The following is an 18,319-nucleotide window of genomic DNA, read 5'->3' as shown; positions in this document are numbered from 1 at the left end:
CTGGATTAAAAAAGGCATTGAAAAATGATATTCCATGAAAAATTTGAACAACTTTGTTTTTCAAAAATGTTTTGTTCTAAGAAAGAAATGTTATTTTTGAAATTTTCCCTACTCCTAGGAAATGCAAGAATAAGTAATGTGGAATTTTATCACAGTGGCCAAGAAGGCTTCAGGGATAGCACAGATCCAAGATATGCTATAACATTTCTTAACCTAGGACAGGTTTGTACTTTGTTTTTAATTTTTTGCATATATTCAAAATAAAATATTTTTAGTTTCATTTGACTTAACATCTTAGAATAGCTAAAACTATAATTCTTGGACATATTTCCTACTAAATTTTTAGATTCATAGCAGCATTTGGTTCACTTATTTCATGCATTCACTGAAGGTCAGGTAAAACCATGGGAGAAGTAACTTAAAATTAAAGATATATAATAGTGGTACACAGCTCCACTTCATTTTTCAATGACCCAAAATATTTTCCCCAATGGTTTCTACTAAATAAAGTGACCATTGCTTAAATTTTTCAAATGGAGAGCATATCTGTATATCTTTGCCACCATCAAAGTGAAAAAATAAATATTCTGAGAGGGCTGGTAATGTAAGAATGAGAGAGAGCTTATCATTTCCCTTAAGGGAAACTAAATCGAATTTTGATCAAGCTCTTTCACTGAAAACACACCTACTTCATATTCTTTCTTTAATATGCCTTAACTTTATTTTTAAAATACTCAATCCCAATGTTCTACAGCTCCAAGAACATGGCTTATCTTACGTTCGAGGGTGTGCTTTTCATCATGGCTTCTCCCCGGCTATTGGTGTGTTTGGGACAGATGGATTGGACATTGATGATAACATCATTCACTTTACAGTGGGAGAAGGTAACAGAATAATATTTTGGTCCAAATGACATGTCTTTCTGAGGCTATCATCTGTACACTCTAGAGCCATGCTGTTTCATTGACTTTTCTGTGAGGGTGTAAATGGCTGCATTTATGCTAGTGAATATGATAAGTCACAGGTGGCTCTCAAACACTTGAATTGTGGTTAGTGTGATGGAGGAACTGAATTTTTCATTCTTACTGTTATTTTTTGGAATATATTTATTTGCAACACAGAGAATGAGGCAAAGAAGGAGACATAGTAAGAGAGCCCTCGTTCACTGGTTCACACCTCAAATGCTTGCAACATCTGGGGCTAGGCCAGGTTGAAGCCAAGAGGTGGAAACTCAGGTTTCCCAGGTAGATGGCAGAAACACATCACTTGAGTCTTCACCACCACTTCCTGGGTCTTCATTAGCAGAGAGCTGGAGTCAGGAGCTGGAGTCAGTTATAGAACCCGGGTTCTTTGTTGTAAGAAGTTGGCATCTTATCTGGAGTCTTAACTGCCAGACCAATGCCTGCCCTTGAAAGTTTTACTTTTGTACTTAATTTACATTTAAGTAGCCACATGTGGCTATGGTTATCTTATTGGGCAGTATAGCTTAGACCATGAAGAATTATTAGTAGACCATGATCTTAACATGAGTTATCTAATCACTCTTCATTTAATATGACTTTTAAAATGCTCCTCACATATTGCCACAAAGATTATTCACAAAAAGGTTATTATTTAATACAAAATTATGTACAATTTTATGCATGTTTCTTTTATATCAGTAAAAAATAATGTAGATTTTCTTAATGTATTTAAAACTTATGTTTATATTTGTTAAAATCTGAAGTGGAGTCCACATATTTAACAATCTCACCAGAAGATTCTAATTCACATAGTTAATTAAAGGGGTAGAGTTCAATATCCAAGAGTTAGTTCAGAGGACTCAGATTAAAATCTAAGAGGGGGCCGGCGCTGTGGCAAAGCTGGTAGAACTGCCACCTACAGTGCCAGTATCCCATATGGGCGCTGGTTCCAGTCCTGGCTGCTCCATTTCCAATCCAGCTCTCTACTGTGGCCTGAGAAAGCAGTGGAAGATGGCCCAAGGTCTTGGGCACCTGCACTCATGTGGGAGACCTGGAAGAAGCTCCTGGCTCCTGGCTTCTGATTGGCCCAGCTCCTGCCGTTGGGGCCATTTTGGGAGTGAACCAGTGGATGGAAGACTTCGCTCTCTCTCTCTACCTCTCTCTACCTCTCTCTCTCTCTCTCTCTGCCTCTGCTTCTCTGTCGCTCTTTCAAATAAATAAATGAATATTTAAAATAAATAAAATAAAATCTAAAAGGATTATTTTTCAGGCTGAAACTAGAAAAATGATTTCATGGGAAAAATGAAAAACGTTATACACACAGTATTCATTTAAAATGTGACATACAAATTTTATGGGTTTTCTTCTTCGCTTCAACTCCCCTTCTTCATTTCCTCCCTTTCTCTTTTTCTGTCTGTACAGGCATAAGGATATGGGGGGATGCCAACAGAGTCCGAGGAAATTTGGTTGTGCTTTCAGTTTGGCCAGGAACCTATCAGAACAGAAAAGATTTAAGTTCTACCCTCTGGCATGCAGCAATTGAGGTAATGAGAACAACTTTATAATTGTTCATAATTATAATTTAAAATTGCATTTTCTGTAGAAATAATAAACTTCAAAATAGTATTAAAAGCTATTTCTTCCTCAGATAGTGGTTAAGAAATTAATACAAGTGAATGAACTATTAAAAAGATATGAACTCTGATAGTCATTGTTCTTTTCTTTCTGTCGATGTCTATTTGTTTAAATAGTTATCTTATTTCATTTCTTCTCCAACATGATTTGTTATTTTCAAATTTGTACAGGGTCTCACTGCATCTCATTGAATGCCTTATGAATGTTGCTACTTAATTCTGAATCTAGTTTCTTCCCTCATTTAGAAAATTAGAATGATAAAGGATAGCATTTTTAAAATACCTTTCCCATCTAGAATTATGATTCTAAGTGCAAGGTTATTTGTACTTAATCTAATATAACTAATGACCCTTGTAATTTTCAATGAAGTTTCTTCAATTACTATAGGTCTTTGTTTAGCTGTAGACTGAGTTTGCAAGCCAGAAAATAGCATAAAGAAAGAGTTTGGAGAAGATAGTCAGCTTCCTCTTGTGTTAATACCATTTGCCTATACTGTAAGAACAACAAGGGGTTGGCACCGCGGCTCAATAGACTAATCCTCCACCTGTGGCGTCAGCACCCCAGGTTCTAGTCTTGGTCGGGGTGCCAGATTCTGTCCCGGTTGCCCCTCTTCCAAACCAGCTCTCTGCTGTGGCCCGGAGTGCAGTGGAGGATGGCCCAAGTGCTTGGGCCCTGCACCCGCATGGGAGACCAGAAGAAGCACCTGCATCCTGCCTTTGGATCAACGCGGTGCGCCAGCCACAGCGTGGCAGCCATTGGAGGGTGAACCAATGGCAAAGGAAAACCTTTCTCTCTGTCTCTCTCTCTCACTGTCCATTCTGCCTGTCAAAAAAAAAAATAATAATAACAAAAAGAAATTTAGAAAGATGTGATAAGAATTGAGTTTTGGTTTTGGACAATTTATTAATGTTTACCTTAAGATGAAATTTTAAAAGTAAAACAATATACATAAATATTCTGCTTTCATCTATTTATGTTAGAGTGTAATCAAATGCCAATTTCAAACCTTTAAAGTTATCTGTATCTTTGAAAAATGATACTTATTTTATATTCATTGATTCTATTACTCTGTTGAAATCATGATCTTTTAAAATAAGAATGTTTCATATGCTTCAAATAATTAAGACTTTTGACTGTTTTACTGATACCATAATCCAAAGTAAATATTTTTTAAATGGCTTAAATGTGTGTATGTATATATTGGGAGAGAAGAGTGAGAGGGAGGGGGAGGGAGAGGGAGAGGAAGAGGATGAGGGAGAGGCAGAAAGAGTCCATCTAATGGTTTACTCTCCAAATGCATGCAAAAGCCAGGACTGGGTCAGGCTGAAGCCAGGAGCCTGGAACTCAATCCTGACCTCCAACATAGTTAGCAGGATACTTGGTCTATCTTCCACTGCCTTTCAAGGTAGATTAGTAAGAAGCTACATCAGAAGCAGAACAGCTAGGACTCCAGCCAGTACTCTCTTATGGGATGCCAGCATTGAAGGTAGCAGCTTATGATGCTGAGCCATAAGTCTACCCCCAAAATTGAAATTTTTTTTATGCTTTCATTTTCTACCACTTAGATTTGGCTCATAGTATAAATTGTGTAGCAGTTACTCATTTCTTGTGGTAATCTAGTTTTTCTTTTATTATAACAGGTTTTATTTAAACTAGTTAATGTCTCCATCAAATCTTATGGTACACTGTAATCACTTTATCTTTTTATTATGAAATCAATTACATTGTTTACAAAATATAACTAGAAAGAATGGCAAAATCCTTGTAAACTTGCTAAAATATGGGACTTTGGTCTATGACCTATAAATTTATAGATTTTGTAGCTGAATTTTTTTATTTATTATAAGTCAGAATTACAGAGAGAGGGAGTGAGAGGCAGGGAGGGAGGGAGAAAGAGAAAGAGAGAATCTTCCATCTACTGGTTCACTCTCCAAGTGGCCACAACAGCTGGAGCAGGTCCAGGCTCAAGTCAGGAACCAGGAGCTTCTTGCAAGTTTCCCACATAGGTTTCAGGGGACCTAGCACTTGGGCTACCTCCACTGCTTTCTCAGGCACATTAGCAGAGAGCTAGGTCAGAAGTGAAGCAGCCAGGAATCGAATTGGCACACATATGGGGTACTGGCACTGTAGGCAGCAACTGTGCCACAGTGCCAGCCCCTACCAAAATTTTTTAAAAATCTCTTTAATACAGTCTTCTAATGAAGTTCTGGGTGTAGCACCTTGTTTTACACAAAGAATCTAATGTAATTTCAAGACTTCATTTGTAATATATATTTGAAAAGGATGGATAATGAATTAAATTTTTCCTCCTGAAAATATCATCGTAATTGAAGGTTTTCATGAGTAAAAAAAATTGTTATGTATTTACTCTCAGTGTGGAATTATGTAATAGCCTGATTCAGAGTGTTTTTTTTTTTAAATTATTGTGCTAGATAAATAGAGGGACCAATACAGTATTACAAAATAACGTCGTTGCGGGATTCGGAAGGGCAGGATACCGCATTGATGGTGAACCTTGTTCAGGTAAGTATTATAGCACAGAATTACAAAAACTAGGAAACATTTTGTCCAAATTTGTTAGAACAAACAATTATTGCTTGTTAATTCAGTGTGTAATATCTCTTCGTTTTAGAGACTAAAGAACTCAGCAAGGTAAGCTATTCCAAGGCAACATTGGAGCTAAAGAAAAATGGATAGCCTTTTATGGAAAACTTTGTTTTCTTAAGTTTATTTTCCATAAACTCTAACAGCAGCTTCAGTTCTTGATTGAGGTGGTATTGTCATACTGAGGACTTGTCCTCCTTTACAAAAATAGAGATACATGCCTGTTAAGAATTTGCCACTATTTTATACTTAGTCTTTAACAGAATAAATTCTCACTACTTATGTCATAAACTGTATTCATGAGAACATCAAAGTAGATAGAGTTCTCAGATAATTTCTATTAGATGGATAAAAATCAAGAATTAACTGAACGTCTACTCTTCTGGTAAGGCTGTTGGGAAGCTGGAACGTTACATACTGCTGGCTGAAGGGAAAAACATGTTAAAACCTCTACATAGGGGAATTGACAAAATGTACCCACATCATCCATACATTTGCCTTTAACTCAGCATGTTCACTTCTCCTAAGCTAACCAGCAGTAGCCTTTATACAGTTGAAAATTGATTTAAAAATAAGGTTATTAATCACAGCATTATCTGTACTAGCAGAAAAACACAAACCACCCTGTGTCCTGTACTGGCAGACAAGTTGTAGAAAATCAAGCACTGGGTCACCAGGCCCTTCTCAAATAGAAGGCAGAAGAACTCTTTGATATGGAGAAATCTTCAGGATATTCCTAAGTGATAAATGGAAGATGCAGAAAAGTCTAAATAATGCTGTTTTTTTGTACATGTGTTTTGTGGAAGAAAATAAGAATGTGTATGGTCTTTATATTTATGTAAAGAAACACTGAAAGTGTAAACACTATAAATGATCGAAATTGAGTGGGAACATGTGACTGGGGATTATTTTCCCTAACCTCTTGGTTTATCAAACATGCACATGAATAATTACCATAACAAAAATAAAATAAATAATAAAAACTTCAGACTTTACCTGTTTAAAAAGTTAAAGGAATTTAAAGGAAATGGGGCTTTCTCTGAAAATTCTATCACCATCTAGTGTAGTCATTTCTTAGCAGCTTAATAAAGTATAATTTATATACCAAAAATTTCACCTATTTTTCATATGCAAGTACAATAAGCTTAACTTCAAGTTTCTTTTAATCAGTATCTTTCTGTCAATTTAAAAACTTATTGGATTTAAGCTAAGTTTATTCTTTTGCAAAATTTAATTTAAAGGAATACAACTTTTTCAACAGATCTAATTGATTCCTTGGTATACACTCTTATTAAATATTTTAGTCCTTAACATCTTACAGTGGCTTTTTTGAGTTAAAATCTTGAAATATGTGACTTTTGTACAATCTATATTAAGTTGTTTTGTTTTTAGTAAATCAAACTATGAATATTTACTAATAGGTATAATGCCATGTAATGTTTTTTATACTATGTTGACATTATTAAATAATTGAGTGTGTTTGTAAGGAGGTTTGGATTGATGGCAAGTGAAATAGGAGACACCACAGAGAAATGGAGCACTTAAGTTCCAGCAGCGTACATTATTTTATCTAATTCATCACCCAGAGTGCTAGGAAAAGTGCCATTTGCTGAGTCCAGAGTTGGAGCCACACTTGTTCACAATGCTATGTTGTGGGTTCAAGGGAGAGGTGTATAAATATCTTATGGGGAATAAAATCAAGACCAGGCAGATCACAAAGAAAATGTAAACCCCAAAGGACTATGATGAAGGGAAAAAAATATCAGTGGCATATAGTACGAAGTCAGATGACAGGAGACCTAGTAAGAGAGCTGGAGATGGTACTCTGCATATTTAGGAGGGAATTATTAATGTTATTGTTCTGATTTGGGCATAAGGAAAACTTTCATTATAACCCACTTTAATTGTGCTGTATATTAATAATGAGTATAGTTTCCATTTAGTGAGAATATTCACAATGGAGTTGATGTGAGTTATTTCATTTTAAAATAGTCCTTAATTAGGCATTAAAAATTTTTATACAGGAGGAAAATGAGGTTCTAAAAGGTTAAACATCTTTGCCAAAATCAGGCATACATTAACTCAGCTAACATCTAGACTTCAGGAATATAGTGGTGAGTGAGTCAGACATAGTGTCTTCTCTAAAGAAGTTTATATTCTAAGTGGAGGGAGGAGATGGCTAATTCATGAATAATTAATGATAGACTATCAAGTGGAAAAAAATCTTAATTGTAAGGTAGATTCTGACATACTATTGTGAACCAAATATTCAAAGAAGGCCTCTTAAGGAAGTGTTTCAACTTGAACATGGGGTGGGCAGAGAACAACAAAAGGGTGTGCAGGGAAAGCATTCTCCAGGTAGCAAGCAGTGTCTTTGTATTTCAAGCTGAGCTTTGTTTGAATCTAAACACCATGCTCTTTCTAATAAAATTCATATTTAAACAGATATTACATGTTATAATTCATGGGTGTTTATACTATATCAGTGTTTTCCAAATGAATAGATATGTAATTATTCTAAGCAATGATGAATAGATAGACAAAGATTGAGTACAGTAAATCAAAACATAGGCTTGTGAAAATACTTGATTATCTCATTAAAATCTACATTGGAATTATATACATATGTGTGTGTGCACACACATCTGTGTTTAATGAATTTTATTAAGTTTAACTGATTGTTCTTATTAACACTCTATGACATTATCTATAATGATTACTCACAGATTCCTTATTTCCTTTCAAGGTCAGGATAATCCCATGGAAAAGTGGTTCAACAATGAAGCCCATGGAGGTTTATATGGTATCTATATGAACCAAGATGGCCAGCCTAGATGCTCTCTTATACAGGGATTTACCATTTGGGCATGTTGGGATTATGGAATTTATTTTCAGGTAAGTGTTATTGAAGATGGTGATTGTTTGTTTTCTTTGTGATTGTCCTTTGTACTATGTAACTTACAAATTGCATTGTAGACCACAGAGAGTGTGCATATCTATAATGTGACCCTGGTGGACAATGGAATGGCCATTTTTCCAATGATTTATACGCCAGCTGCCATATCTCACAAAATTTCCAGTAAAAAAGTACAGATTCAGGTAAGAAATAAATAGAGCCACAATATAGTGAAAGATCAACTGTGAGATGGGTAAAAGTATTAAAGGACTAATAAGAATAATTTCCTTGATGTCTATCCCTGCTTAGTCCACAATGCCCTGCCTTTGCTCATTGCCCTCTGACCAGAAACTCTTCCTCTTTATCTCACCTTTATCTTCCTGCTTATCACCAATGAATCTTTTTCTTTAAAGATTTTCTATTTATTTTTATTTGAGAGGTAGAGTTACAGAGAGAGACAGAAAGAAAGGTCTTCCATCCATTGGTTCACTTCCCAAAGGCCACAATGGCCAAAGCTGGGCTGATCAGAAGCCAGGAGTAAGGAGCTTCTTCCAGGTCTCCCGTGTGGGTGCAGGAGCCCAAGCACTTGAGCCATCTTGAACTCTTCTTCCAGGCCGCAAGCAGAGAGCTGGATCAGAAGAGGAGCAGCCGGGACATGAACCAGCACCCCCTGTGGGATGCCAGCACAGCAGGCAGAAGCTTAGCCTATTACACCACAGCGCTGACTCCCACCTATTAATCTTAAAAGAATTAAATTTTCACTTCCATCAAGGTTTTCATGAACTAACTTAGCCACTAATGACACTCTACTTTTGTTCCTACTGTTCCCCAGATATATTTCCATCATGGAACCATTGCTGTTACATGTAATTATTTACATATCTTTCTTCCCCCCTCCCATTCTGAGAGTCATTCTTGTCAGGACAGCAAGCGTATTGTTTTTGTCTTTGTTGAATAAATGATCCATTACTCAAATAAAGTTTGTGTTTTTCTACACTAGAATGAAATATTATTTATTATTATATTCTCTTTGAGAAGAGCTACTATTAATTCTATATGATTTGGCCTTTTTAATAGAACTCATTAATTGTTGGAAGTAGTCCTGAATTTAATTGCTCGGATATCCTGACCAATGATGATCCCAACATTGAACTCACTGCTTCCCATCGGAGTTCTAGACCTCTATCAGGTGAAAAATTTGGAACTTTAATGTTGGTGTTCACATGAATGCATATTCAATTTCTGCTAACTTTTTCTTTTTTATGAAAGGTGGGAGAAGTGGGATTTGTTGGCCTACCTTTGCTTCAGCCCATAACATGGCACCCCGGAAGCCCCATGCAGGGATCATGAGTTATAATGCTATCAGTGGCCGTTTGGACATCTCAGGCAAGTTTGAATACGGGTTTTCACAAATCTGTTCAAGGAAATTCTATAGATGTTGATGGGGGAATGGATGAGGAGTATATGGTGAACTTTTCTATTCCCCTAGTCTGTAAGGGTGAAGATTTCCAGATACTGCAGTATGAACTTGGAGGAATTGTCCCATTGTGATTTCGTTGTCATTTGCCCACCACTTGCCAAAAGTGGGTTCTTTAGTCCAAGGCGATGTTATACAGAATGTCATGTAATTAGATGACTGCAAGTTCCAGGATTATAGTACTGAGTATCTCTAAGCAAGAGAGGAAAATTAATCTAGGAATACATTTCAATACCACTCAATATGAATTATTATCCTTCCCAGGGTAAAATAATTCTGACATTCTCAACATTAATCTAATTAAGTATTTTGTCTCATGAGAAACAGCAGTGAAGACTCAGCTTTGATTTCAATGCCTGGCAATTTGATTAAGAGATGAAGTTGCAAAACTAGCTCGACTGACCCTGGACAGAAGGGATTGAGGCTATTGAGTCCACACAAACTCTCCTTCTCCACCAAGCCTACTGCATTTATAAGCCTGTTGTGCACGAGTTGAAGTGACTGAAGACAGTGATTAGCTGACATCTGTTAGAGAAAGCATTCTTAGCCATCAGATTTTTAGGAATTCTTCTGTATTGTATATTTTTGGTAGGCAATAATCTGCTTTTTGTACCCACTTTTCTGGGTTTTGTACCTTTTGTACTTGGATCCACAGATCCATGTAACGGCTTTTCCCTGACTATTCAATCTAATTCCTCCCAGAAGCCTGATGAATCAGCCTGTCACTCACCACTCTCTGTAAGTCCACATTTATCCCTACCTCAGACCACTTCTCTCTCCATATAAAGTAGATGACCCCATGTAACTACCCAAATTTCTATCTATTGGAAGAAACTTCCCTTACCACACTCATTTAAGGGCACCCCTCAGTGGTGCCGAAACACAGTAGATTCAATCCAATAACCCCGTTTTTCTGAGCCTTTTGACCAGCACCTCCCCTTTTCCACAATTATGGAAGTTTGGGGAATTATATTTCATTCATATATGTTTATTATTTCAAAATTTCTGAAAGTCATCCCAGCCACATATTAGAACTAGCTACAGCTGGCGCCACGGCTCACTTGGCTAATCCTCCACCTGCGGCACCAGCACCCCGGGTTCTAGTCCCAGTTGGGGTACCAGATTCTGTCCCAGTTGCTCCTCTTCTAGTCCAGCTCTCTGCTGTGGCCCAGGAAGGCAGTGGAGGATAGCCCAAGTGCTAGGGCCCTGCATCCGCATGGGAGACCAGGAGGAAGCACCTGGCTCCTGGCTTTGGATCGGTACAGCACGCCAGCTGTAGCAGCCATTTGGGGGGTGAACCAATAGAAGGAAGACCTTTCTCTCTGTCTCTCTCTCTCTCACTGTCTAACTCTGCCTGTCAAAAAATTAAAAAAAAAGAAAAGAACTAGCTACCCTAATATATAATTCCCTGGGCTCAGGTCCTATGCAAGGCAAGATTTTTCTTGCAAGGCATTTGCCTCTTTAGAAGTCTCTGCATTATTTTAAGCAGGTGAGGCATGGAGTTACCTTCTAATATGAGTGAGTAGGCATATACATATATGTGTACATATCTATATATTATGTACATATCTATTTCAGAATATGTATAGTGTCCATATACACATATATATTATGTTCAGCACATTCTGAAAGTTCAGGGTTCAGGTGCCTCTTCCCATGTATTGGTATCATTGACTTTGATATACAAACTTGCTAGGTCTGAGAACTCAACCATTTCTTAGATTTTGAGGTTCTATTAATGATACAGTTGGATCCTGAGCCTTGCTTTGAATTTGTGATGGCTCAATGTAGATTTCCTTTTCTTTTTTCAAGGAATTAGTATGAGACAGTAACAGCCATTCACTTCTATATTTTTTATAACTACTTTCTCCCATGTACCACTCAAATGCCAGGGTCACTGTGGAATCCAGAGTATTTTCTTCAACCTATATGGTGTCCAAGTTACCAGAACTCTTAGCAATATCCTGGTAACAACATGCTAGGGCATTTTAACATATTACCTACCCTGGTCCCATTTCCATTCTAGCTAGCAAGTCATCTGAATTCATAATCTCAACACTACAGTGTATATTTTAGGACAACATCTTGTACCACCTAAGTCAGGTTCTCTAGAAGTAGAACCAGAGGGCCAGCGCTGCAGCTCACTAAGCTAATCCTCCACCTGTGGTGCTGGCATCCCGGGTTCTAGTCCCAGTTGGGGCTCCGGATTCTGTCCCGGTTGCTCCTCTTCCAGTCCAGCTCTCTGCTGTGGCCCGGGAAGGCAGTGGAGGATGGCCCAAGTCCTTGGGCCCTGCATTCGCATGGGAGACCAGGAGGAAGCACCTGGCTCCTGGCTTCGGATCCGCGCAGCGCACCGGCCGTAGCGGCCATTTGGGTTAGTGAACCAACGGAAGGAAGACCTTTCTCTCTATCTCTCTCTCTCTCTCACTGTCTAACTCTGCCTGTCAAAAAAAAAGAAAAAAGGAAGTGGAACCAGAAACTGATTTCTTTGTTAAAAAATTCTTTTTTAAACACACACACACACACACGAATAACAGAGGGAAAAAAAAACAGTAAGATAGAGATCTTCCATCCACTGGTTCTCTCCCCAAATGCTAAGGTCTGAAGCCTTGAACTCAATCTGGGTCTCCAACCCATGTGGTTCACCCTCCAAATGCACGTAACAACTGGGACTGGTCCAGGCTAAAGCCAAAAGAACCCAATCCATATCTCCCACATGGGTGGCAGGGACCCGGGTATTTCAGCCATCATCTTTTGCCTTCCAGGGTGTGCCTTAGAGGTTAAGCCAGAATTAGAAGCAAAGCCAGAACTGAAACCCAGGTACTCTTATATGTGATGAAGCATCCCAAGTAGCATCTTAATTGTTGCACCATACCCCCACCCAGAAATAGGTCCTTATGCAAAGAGGTTATTGGAGGTTTGCTCCCAGGAGAACAGGAATGAAGGAAATAGAACAAATTGGATGAAGTAGCCAGCAGTTATGACCTCAACTAGAGGGTAACTTCTGCCTGATACTTTAGAGCATTGTAGAGCATAACTTACACCATGTAGTTTTAAAGCAAAGAAGTCTTTGTATTTCCTGTCAGTCAGTCATGGTTGTGCCCCTAGTGGTGGGTTTTAGGGACTATATAACCACAGACAACTGCTGCAGCTTTAGAGACTTCCCGGAAGATGCAGGTGTGAGTGGCTTACAGCCAACTCTTGCAGGGTGACCTGGGGAATCAATGCACTGTTCCTGCAAAGGAAATCTGGGTGGGTGCAAGCAGCATCTAGATCTACTGTTGTATTTTATTAATATTTGCCTACAAGTTAATTTTGATGTATATAATTTCTTCTTAGGATAAAATATAATTAAGAAGGGTAATAGATAACACATAAGTAATTTCAGAAATTTTGAGGTCACATTATGCTTTTCTCTAATCTGAGTTACTGGATTTTAGAAGATTAAGTTTTTGGATCCAATCAATTTTATCTTTAGCAGCATTATGTCAAAGAGATCAAAAGAGGCCAGTGCTTTGGTGTAGTAGGTTAAGCCTCCACCTATGGCTCTGGCACCCCATATGGGCTCTACTCCCAATCCTGCTCCCTGATAATGGCCAAGGAAAGCAGTGTAAGATGGCCATGTGGAGACCTGGAGGAAGCTCCAGGCTCCTAGCTTCAGATCAGCCCAGCTCCAGCCATTGCGGCCATTTGGGGAGTTAACCAGCAGATAGAAGACCTCTCTCTGAGTCTCTCCCTCTATCCATAACTCTGCTTCACAAATAAATAAATCTTTATTTACAAAGAAAGAGAGATCGAGAGAAAAATAGTGTTTCAGTTAACTTTTGCTGCAAATTAAACCAGCCTCTAAATCTAGAACCTATAAATAACCATTTCTTAGCTTCTGATCCTATGGATTGGAAACTTGTGTTTTGTTCAGCAGATAGTTCTTCTGGGCTTATTTATTAGGCTACTATCAGTTTATTGGATGGTTATGGGTTGCTTAGTCTATGGCTATGCATTGGTTAGTCTATGACTATGGGCTTGTTAGTCACTTCCATGTCTGGTAGTTGGTGCTAGCTGAGAGTTGGTGCTGGTCACTGGATGGAGTGATGGGAATCATTGAACCACATATATTCCAGGCTCACTGACATGTTAGAAGTCACAGAATTCTCAGGAACACCAAGAGAGAGCAAGCCCTGACAAAAGCACTTTCTAGATCTCTGCTTATGCCATGATTGGTATTTTTCTACTGAATAAATCAAGTGGAAGCCCGAGTCCAGAGAAAATGTAGGGGAGATTTACCCAGTGGTATGAATATAGGGATGCAACAAAATACCACAAATAGTAGAAGACTTATTTAACATGTCAAGTAAGAGCTCCATGTTCAAGATAGTTGCAAAGGATTTATTTGGTGGAATGTGTATAAAATGCACCTTTTACCACATTCTCCAGAGAAAAAAATTATTTGTTATTATTTATATTTTAGGTTCAACATTTGTTGGATTTAAAAATGTTTGTTCAGGGGAAACTAATGTGATATTCATTACTAACCCTTTAAATGAGGATCTACAACATCCAATCTATGTGAAGAATATACAACTGGTTGATACAATTGAACAATCAAAAATATTTATACATAGGCCTGACATAAGGTAAATTGTATAAAAACTCACTTTCTTCTTTCCTTTATAGTTTTCAATTCTCCCTTCCCTTTGATTAAAATTTAAAGAATTGCTATATTAAAATAACTGCTAATTTCTATAAAACTTTACTAAGCCTTATGAAAGTTCTGATTATTTATATAAACTAAGTATTCTCAGCTGAGTTCTTTTTTCTAAGATTTATTTATTTATTTGAAAGTCAGAGTTACACAGAGGGAGGAGAGGCAGAGAGAGAGAAAGAGAGAGAGAAGTCTTCCATCTGCTGGTTCACTCCCCAACCAGCCGCAACGGCTGGAGCTGCGCCAACCTGAAGCCAGGAGCCAGGAGCCAGGAGCCTCTTCCAGGTCTCCCATGCGGTGTAGGCCATCTTCTACTGCATTCCCAGGCCATAACAGAGAGCCAGATCAGAAGTGGAGCAGCCAGGACTCCAACCAGTGCCCATATGGGATGCTGGCACTGCAGACAGCAGCTCTACCCACTACGCCACGGCGCCAGCTTCATCAGCTGAGTTCTTAAAACGGAGCTTTAGGCCGATACCGTGGCTCACTAGGCTAATCCTCTGCCTGTGGTGCCAGCACCCCAGGTTCTAGTCCCATTTGGGAAGCTGGATTCTTTCCTGGTTGCTCCTCTTCCAGTCCAGCTCTCTGCTGTGGCCTGGGAGTGCAGTGGAGGATGGCCCAAGTGCTTGGGCCCTGCACCCCGTGGGAGACCAGGAGAGGCACCTGGCTCCTGGCTTCGGATCAGCACAGCGGCCATAGTGGCCTCTTGGGGGGTGAACCAATGGAAAAAGGAAGACCTTTCTCTCTGTCTCTCTCTCTCTCTCTCACTGTCTAACTCTGCCTGTCAAAAAAAAAAAAAAAAAAAAAAAAAAAAAACACTGAGCTTTAATTTCTTTATTTTCTCCCACTGTGTTTAATGCATCACCAGTAACATCATCATTAAATATAAAGATGTAGATGAACTCTGAAGTGTGTCCTATGTTAATATCTTTCTTTAAGAGTAATTTAATGATGAGACATCTCTATCATTTCTTCCCTTTTTTGTTACATGTTGCTTTCCAAATGTCCTATCAGAAGCACTCTAAAATGTACTTAGACACTAAATGTCAGCTATTATAGCTGTGATTATAAATATACAGAAACTTAGAATAGTGATTTTTCTGATAATGAAATTCAGCTAGTGTCAGAACTTTTCCCAGAAACTTATCACTTAGATTCTAAGTTACAGAAAAATATAACCACTAACTGCTAATTTTTATAACAAGTAAAAACCAGATATTTGACAATATTAGAGGAAAGAACATTTCTATTACTGATCTTTGACCATTTTTGGTTTATGAGGGAAGAAAAATACTGCCGTATAATTGAATAGACATCATTTTAGAGAAGTGTAACATTTTATAGTTTGACTTCATCTGATTTTGTTTTGATGACAGCCCAACACTTACTCATTGTGATCTGAATATTTACTCATTACACTGATCCATTGTTGACCTGCAGTGTTTTTCATTTTCTCTCTCTCTCTCTCCTTCCCTCCCTTTCGGTTTAATAGAGTTCTTCCTCAAGAGAAAGTTATTAGCTTCTATTTAGATGTCATTGAATCTTTCAGATTGAACGCTTAATTTTAATGTCTATGTCATGAAAATATTGTATCTTCAAATATTTATTTGAGTTCTGTGCTTGTAGTATACTTGGTTGGTGCGCTCCCAGATCTTTATTAGGTGGTGTACCCAGTCCCAAAATGCTCTAATTGCTGGCCATAAGAACCTATGTTGCCCTCTTTTCCAGAGCTTGTCTCTGAGCCAAATAGGACCACCCTCAGGAAGACAAAGCCCTCCATAATACCACTACCCTTTCAGTCCATGGAAAATAGCCATCCAATTCAGGAAGACAATGCTACCTCCTTGTCTTTATGTTGGCAACAACTCTGTAATGCAATTTGTGTTTCAGAAGTTTCCAGAGTATCAGATGGGAGCTAGTCTACAGTCCCCCATCTGTCTTCCCTTTCTTTCCCTTGTTCTGTGTGGCTTCTCTCCCTCCCTTTTGAAAGAACTCCTTTGGTAACTTAATACAAAACTACACATCTCATGCTCTGTTTCTTAGGAAATTGAACCAAGATAGAGCACAAAGCCACGATATAAAAGAATGGTGCTAGGCACTATAATTCTCAGATTTGCTAATAAAAACATGCAGTGATACTAGAGGCTATGAAGGTTGGAGGAAGGGGAATGGATGGATTACGGATACCAAAGCACAGATAAGAAGGATTAAATTCTACTGTGCTATGGTACAACAAGGTTACTATAGCTCACAATAACATATTATTTAGTTTATGAACAAATATAAGAGAGGAACCCAACATAAAGTGATGACAAAGAGCAAGAAGCATTAATTACCACAACTTGATCAGTAAACATTTTCTACCTTTATTAAAATCTTGTGCTGTACACCTTACCCATGTATAATTATTAAATGTAAATTTAAAATTTTTCCAAAATGTTTAAGGACATGGAAATGCTAACTAACCCAATTTAATCATCACACATTAAATGTATATATTGAAGTACCACATTGCACCCATTAAAATGAAGTCAAAATAAATTTTAAAAACACACTTCACATAATTGAAAACACCACATATGAACTACAAAGATACTTATTATTTTTTTTTATTTTTGACACGCAGAGTGGACAGTGAGAGAGAGACAGAGAGAAAGGTCTTCCTTTTGCCGTTGGTTCACCCTCCAATGGCCGCCGCGGTAGGCGCGCTGCGGCCGGCGCACCGCGCTGATCCGATGGCAGGAGCCAGGTACTTATCCTGGTCTCCCATGGGGTGCAGGGCCCAAGCACTTGGGCCATCCTCCACTGCACTCCCTGGCCACAGCAGAGAGCTGGCCTGGAAGAGGGGCAACCGGGACAGAATCCAGCGCCCCGACCGGGACTAGAACCCGGTGTGCCAGCGCCGCAAGGCGGAGGATTAGCCTAGTGAGCCACAGTGCCGCCAAAGATACTTATTAAAATCCTCCTTCAAAATGACTATAATATAGTCAGTGATAACTTTAAGCTTCATGTCTCTCTCTCTCTTTTTTAAAAGGTTTATTTACTTACATATTTGAAAGGTAGAGTTACACAGAAAGAGAAATCTTCAATCCACTGGCTCACTCCCCAAACTGCCGCAATAGCCAAGGCTGGACCAGGCCAAAGCCAGGAGCCAGGAGCTTCTTCTGGGTCTCTTATAAGGGTGCAGTGGCCCAAGCACTGGGCCATTTTCCATTACTCTCCCAGGCACATTAGCAGAGAGCTAGATCAGAAGTAGAGCAGTAGGTACATGAACCAGAGCACATATGGGACTCTGGCACTGCAGATGGCAGCTGAACCCACTTCAGCACAGGCCCAGTTTCATGTCTTATAACAGAAAGGTAGAGATATTCTAGATACTATCCAACAGATTGGAGATTTCTATGATTTTTTTTGTTGCTATAACTCTGGAGTAAATTCTGATTCCCTGTAGTCTATGTCATGGATTGGTATAATTATACTGTATGTCATTTGAATGAATAGTACATTAAGCAGTTATTTTTATTATTATAACCAGATAATAATCAACACTCTAGGTAACCCAAGGTGAAAGCCAAAATACTATCAATGATTAAATTATATGAGGTATTATTAATGTCTCATCTCTTATAATTAACTTTTCTATAAAACAATCCAAATTAATCTATAATACAGATGACTGTATATATATATATATATATATATATATATATATATATTAAAAAAAGGCTCTGCAAGAACATATAAGTACACTAATCTGCAATTAATGAAGAGCCTAAGAGCTTAGAATAGGGAAGTAAGGAAGATTGAAATTTTATTAAATAATTAAGCTATTTTATAGTAAGCAATCCTTTTATGTTCTTTAAAGATAAGAACAGAGGAAAACAGAACCAACATTATGGTACAGCAAGTTAAACCACTGCTTGGGCTGCCTCCATCCTGTATCCAAGTGCTGGTTGAAACACCATTAACTCTGTTTCCAATCTAGCTCCCTGCTAATGTGTCTGGGAAGCAGCAAATTATGGCTCAAGTACTCGAGTCCTAAG

The 18,319-nt window shown here is 38.3% G+C and overlaps 1 protein-coding gene across 1 annotated transcript in view; it reads left to right on the top strand.

Moving 5' to 3' along the window:
• The window catches only part of PKHD1L1 (PKHD1 like 1), a 180,747-nt gene that overhangs the window by 137,037 nt on the left and 25,391 nt on the right, over positions 1-18,319 (top strand). Inside the window, exons 60-68 of the mRNA XM_062189474.1 lie at positions 119-222; positions 755-884; positions 2,385-2,506; positions 5,030-5,120; positions 7,948-8,096; positions 8,178-8,300; positions 9,175-9,286; positions 9,367-9,483; positions 14,043-14,208. Of these exons, the coding sequence (XP_062045458.1) occupies positions 119-222; positions 755-884; positions 2,385-2,506; positions 5,030-5,120; positions 7,948-8,096; positions 8,178-8,300; positions 9,175-9,286; positions 9,367-9,483; positions 14,043-14,208 (1,114 nt within the window). The remainder of the gene's footprint in view (positions 1-118; positions 223-754; positions 885-2,384; positions 2,507-5,029; positions 5,121-7,947; positions 8,097-8,177; positions 8,301-9,174; positions 9,287-9,366; positions 9,484-14,042; positions 14,209-18,319) is intronic.

The sequence above is a fragment of the Lepus europaeus genome, chromosome 4 (assembly GCF_033115175.1).
Source record: "Lepus europaeus isolate LE1 chromosome 4, mLepTim1.pri, whole genome shotgun sequence".
Lineage (NCBI taxonomy): Eukaryota > Metazoa > Chordata > Mammalia > Lagomorpha > Leporidae > Lepus > Lepus europaeus.
The sequence above is the reverse complement of the archived record's forward strand: the minus strand, read 5'-3'. Positions and strand labels throughout refer to the sequence as shown.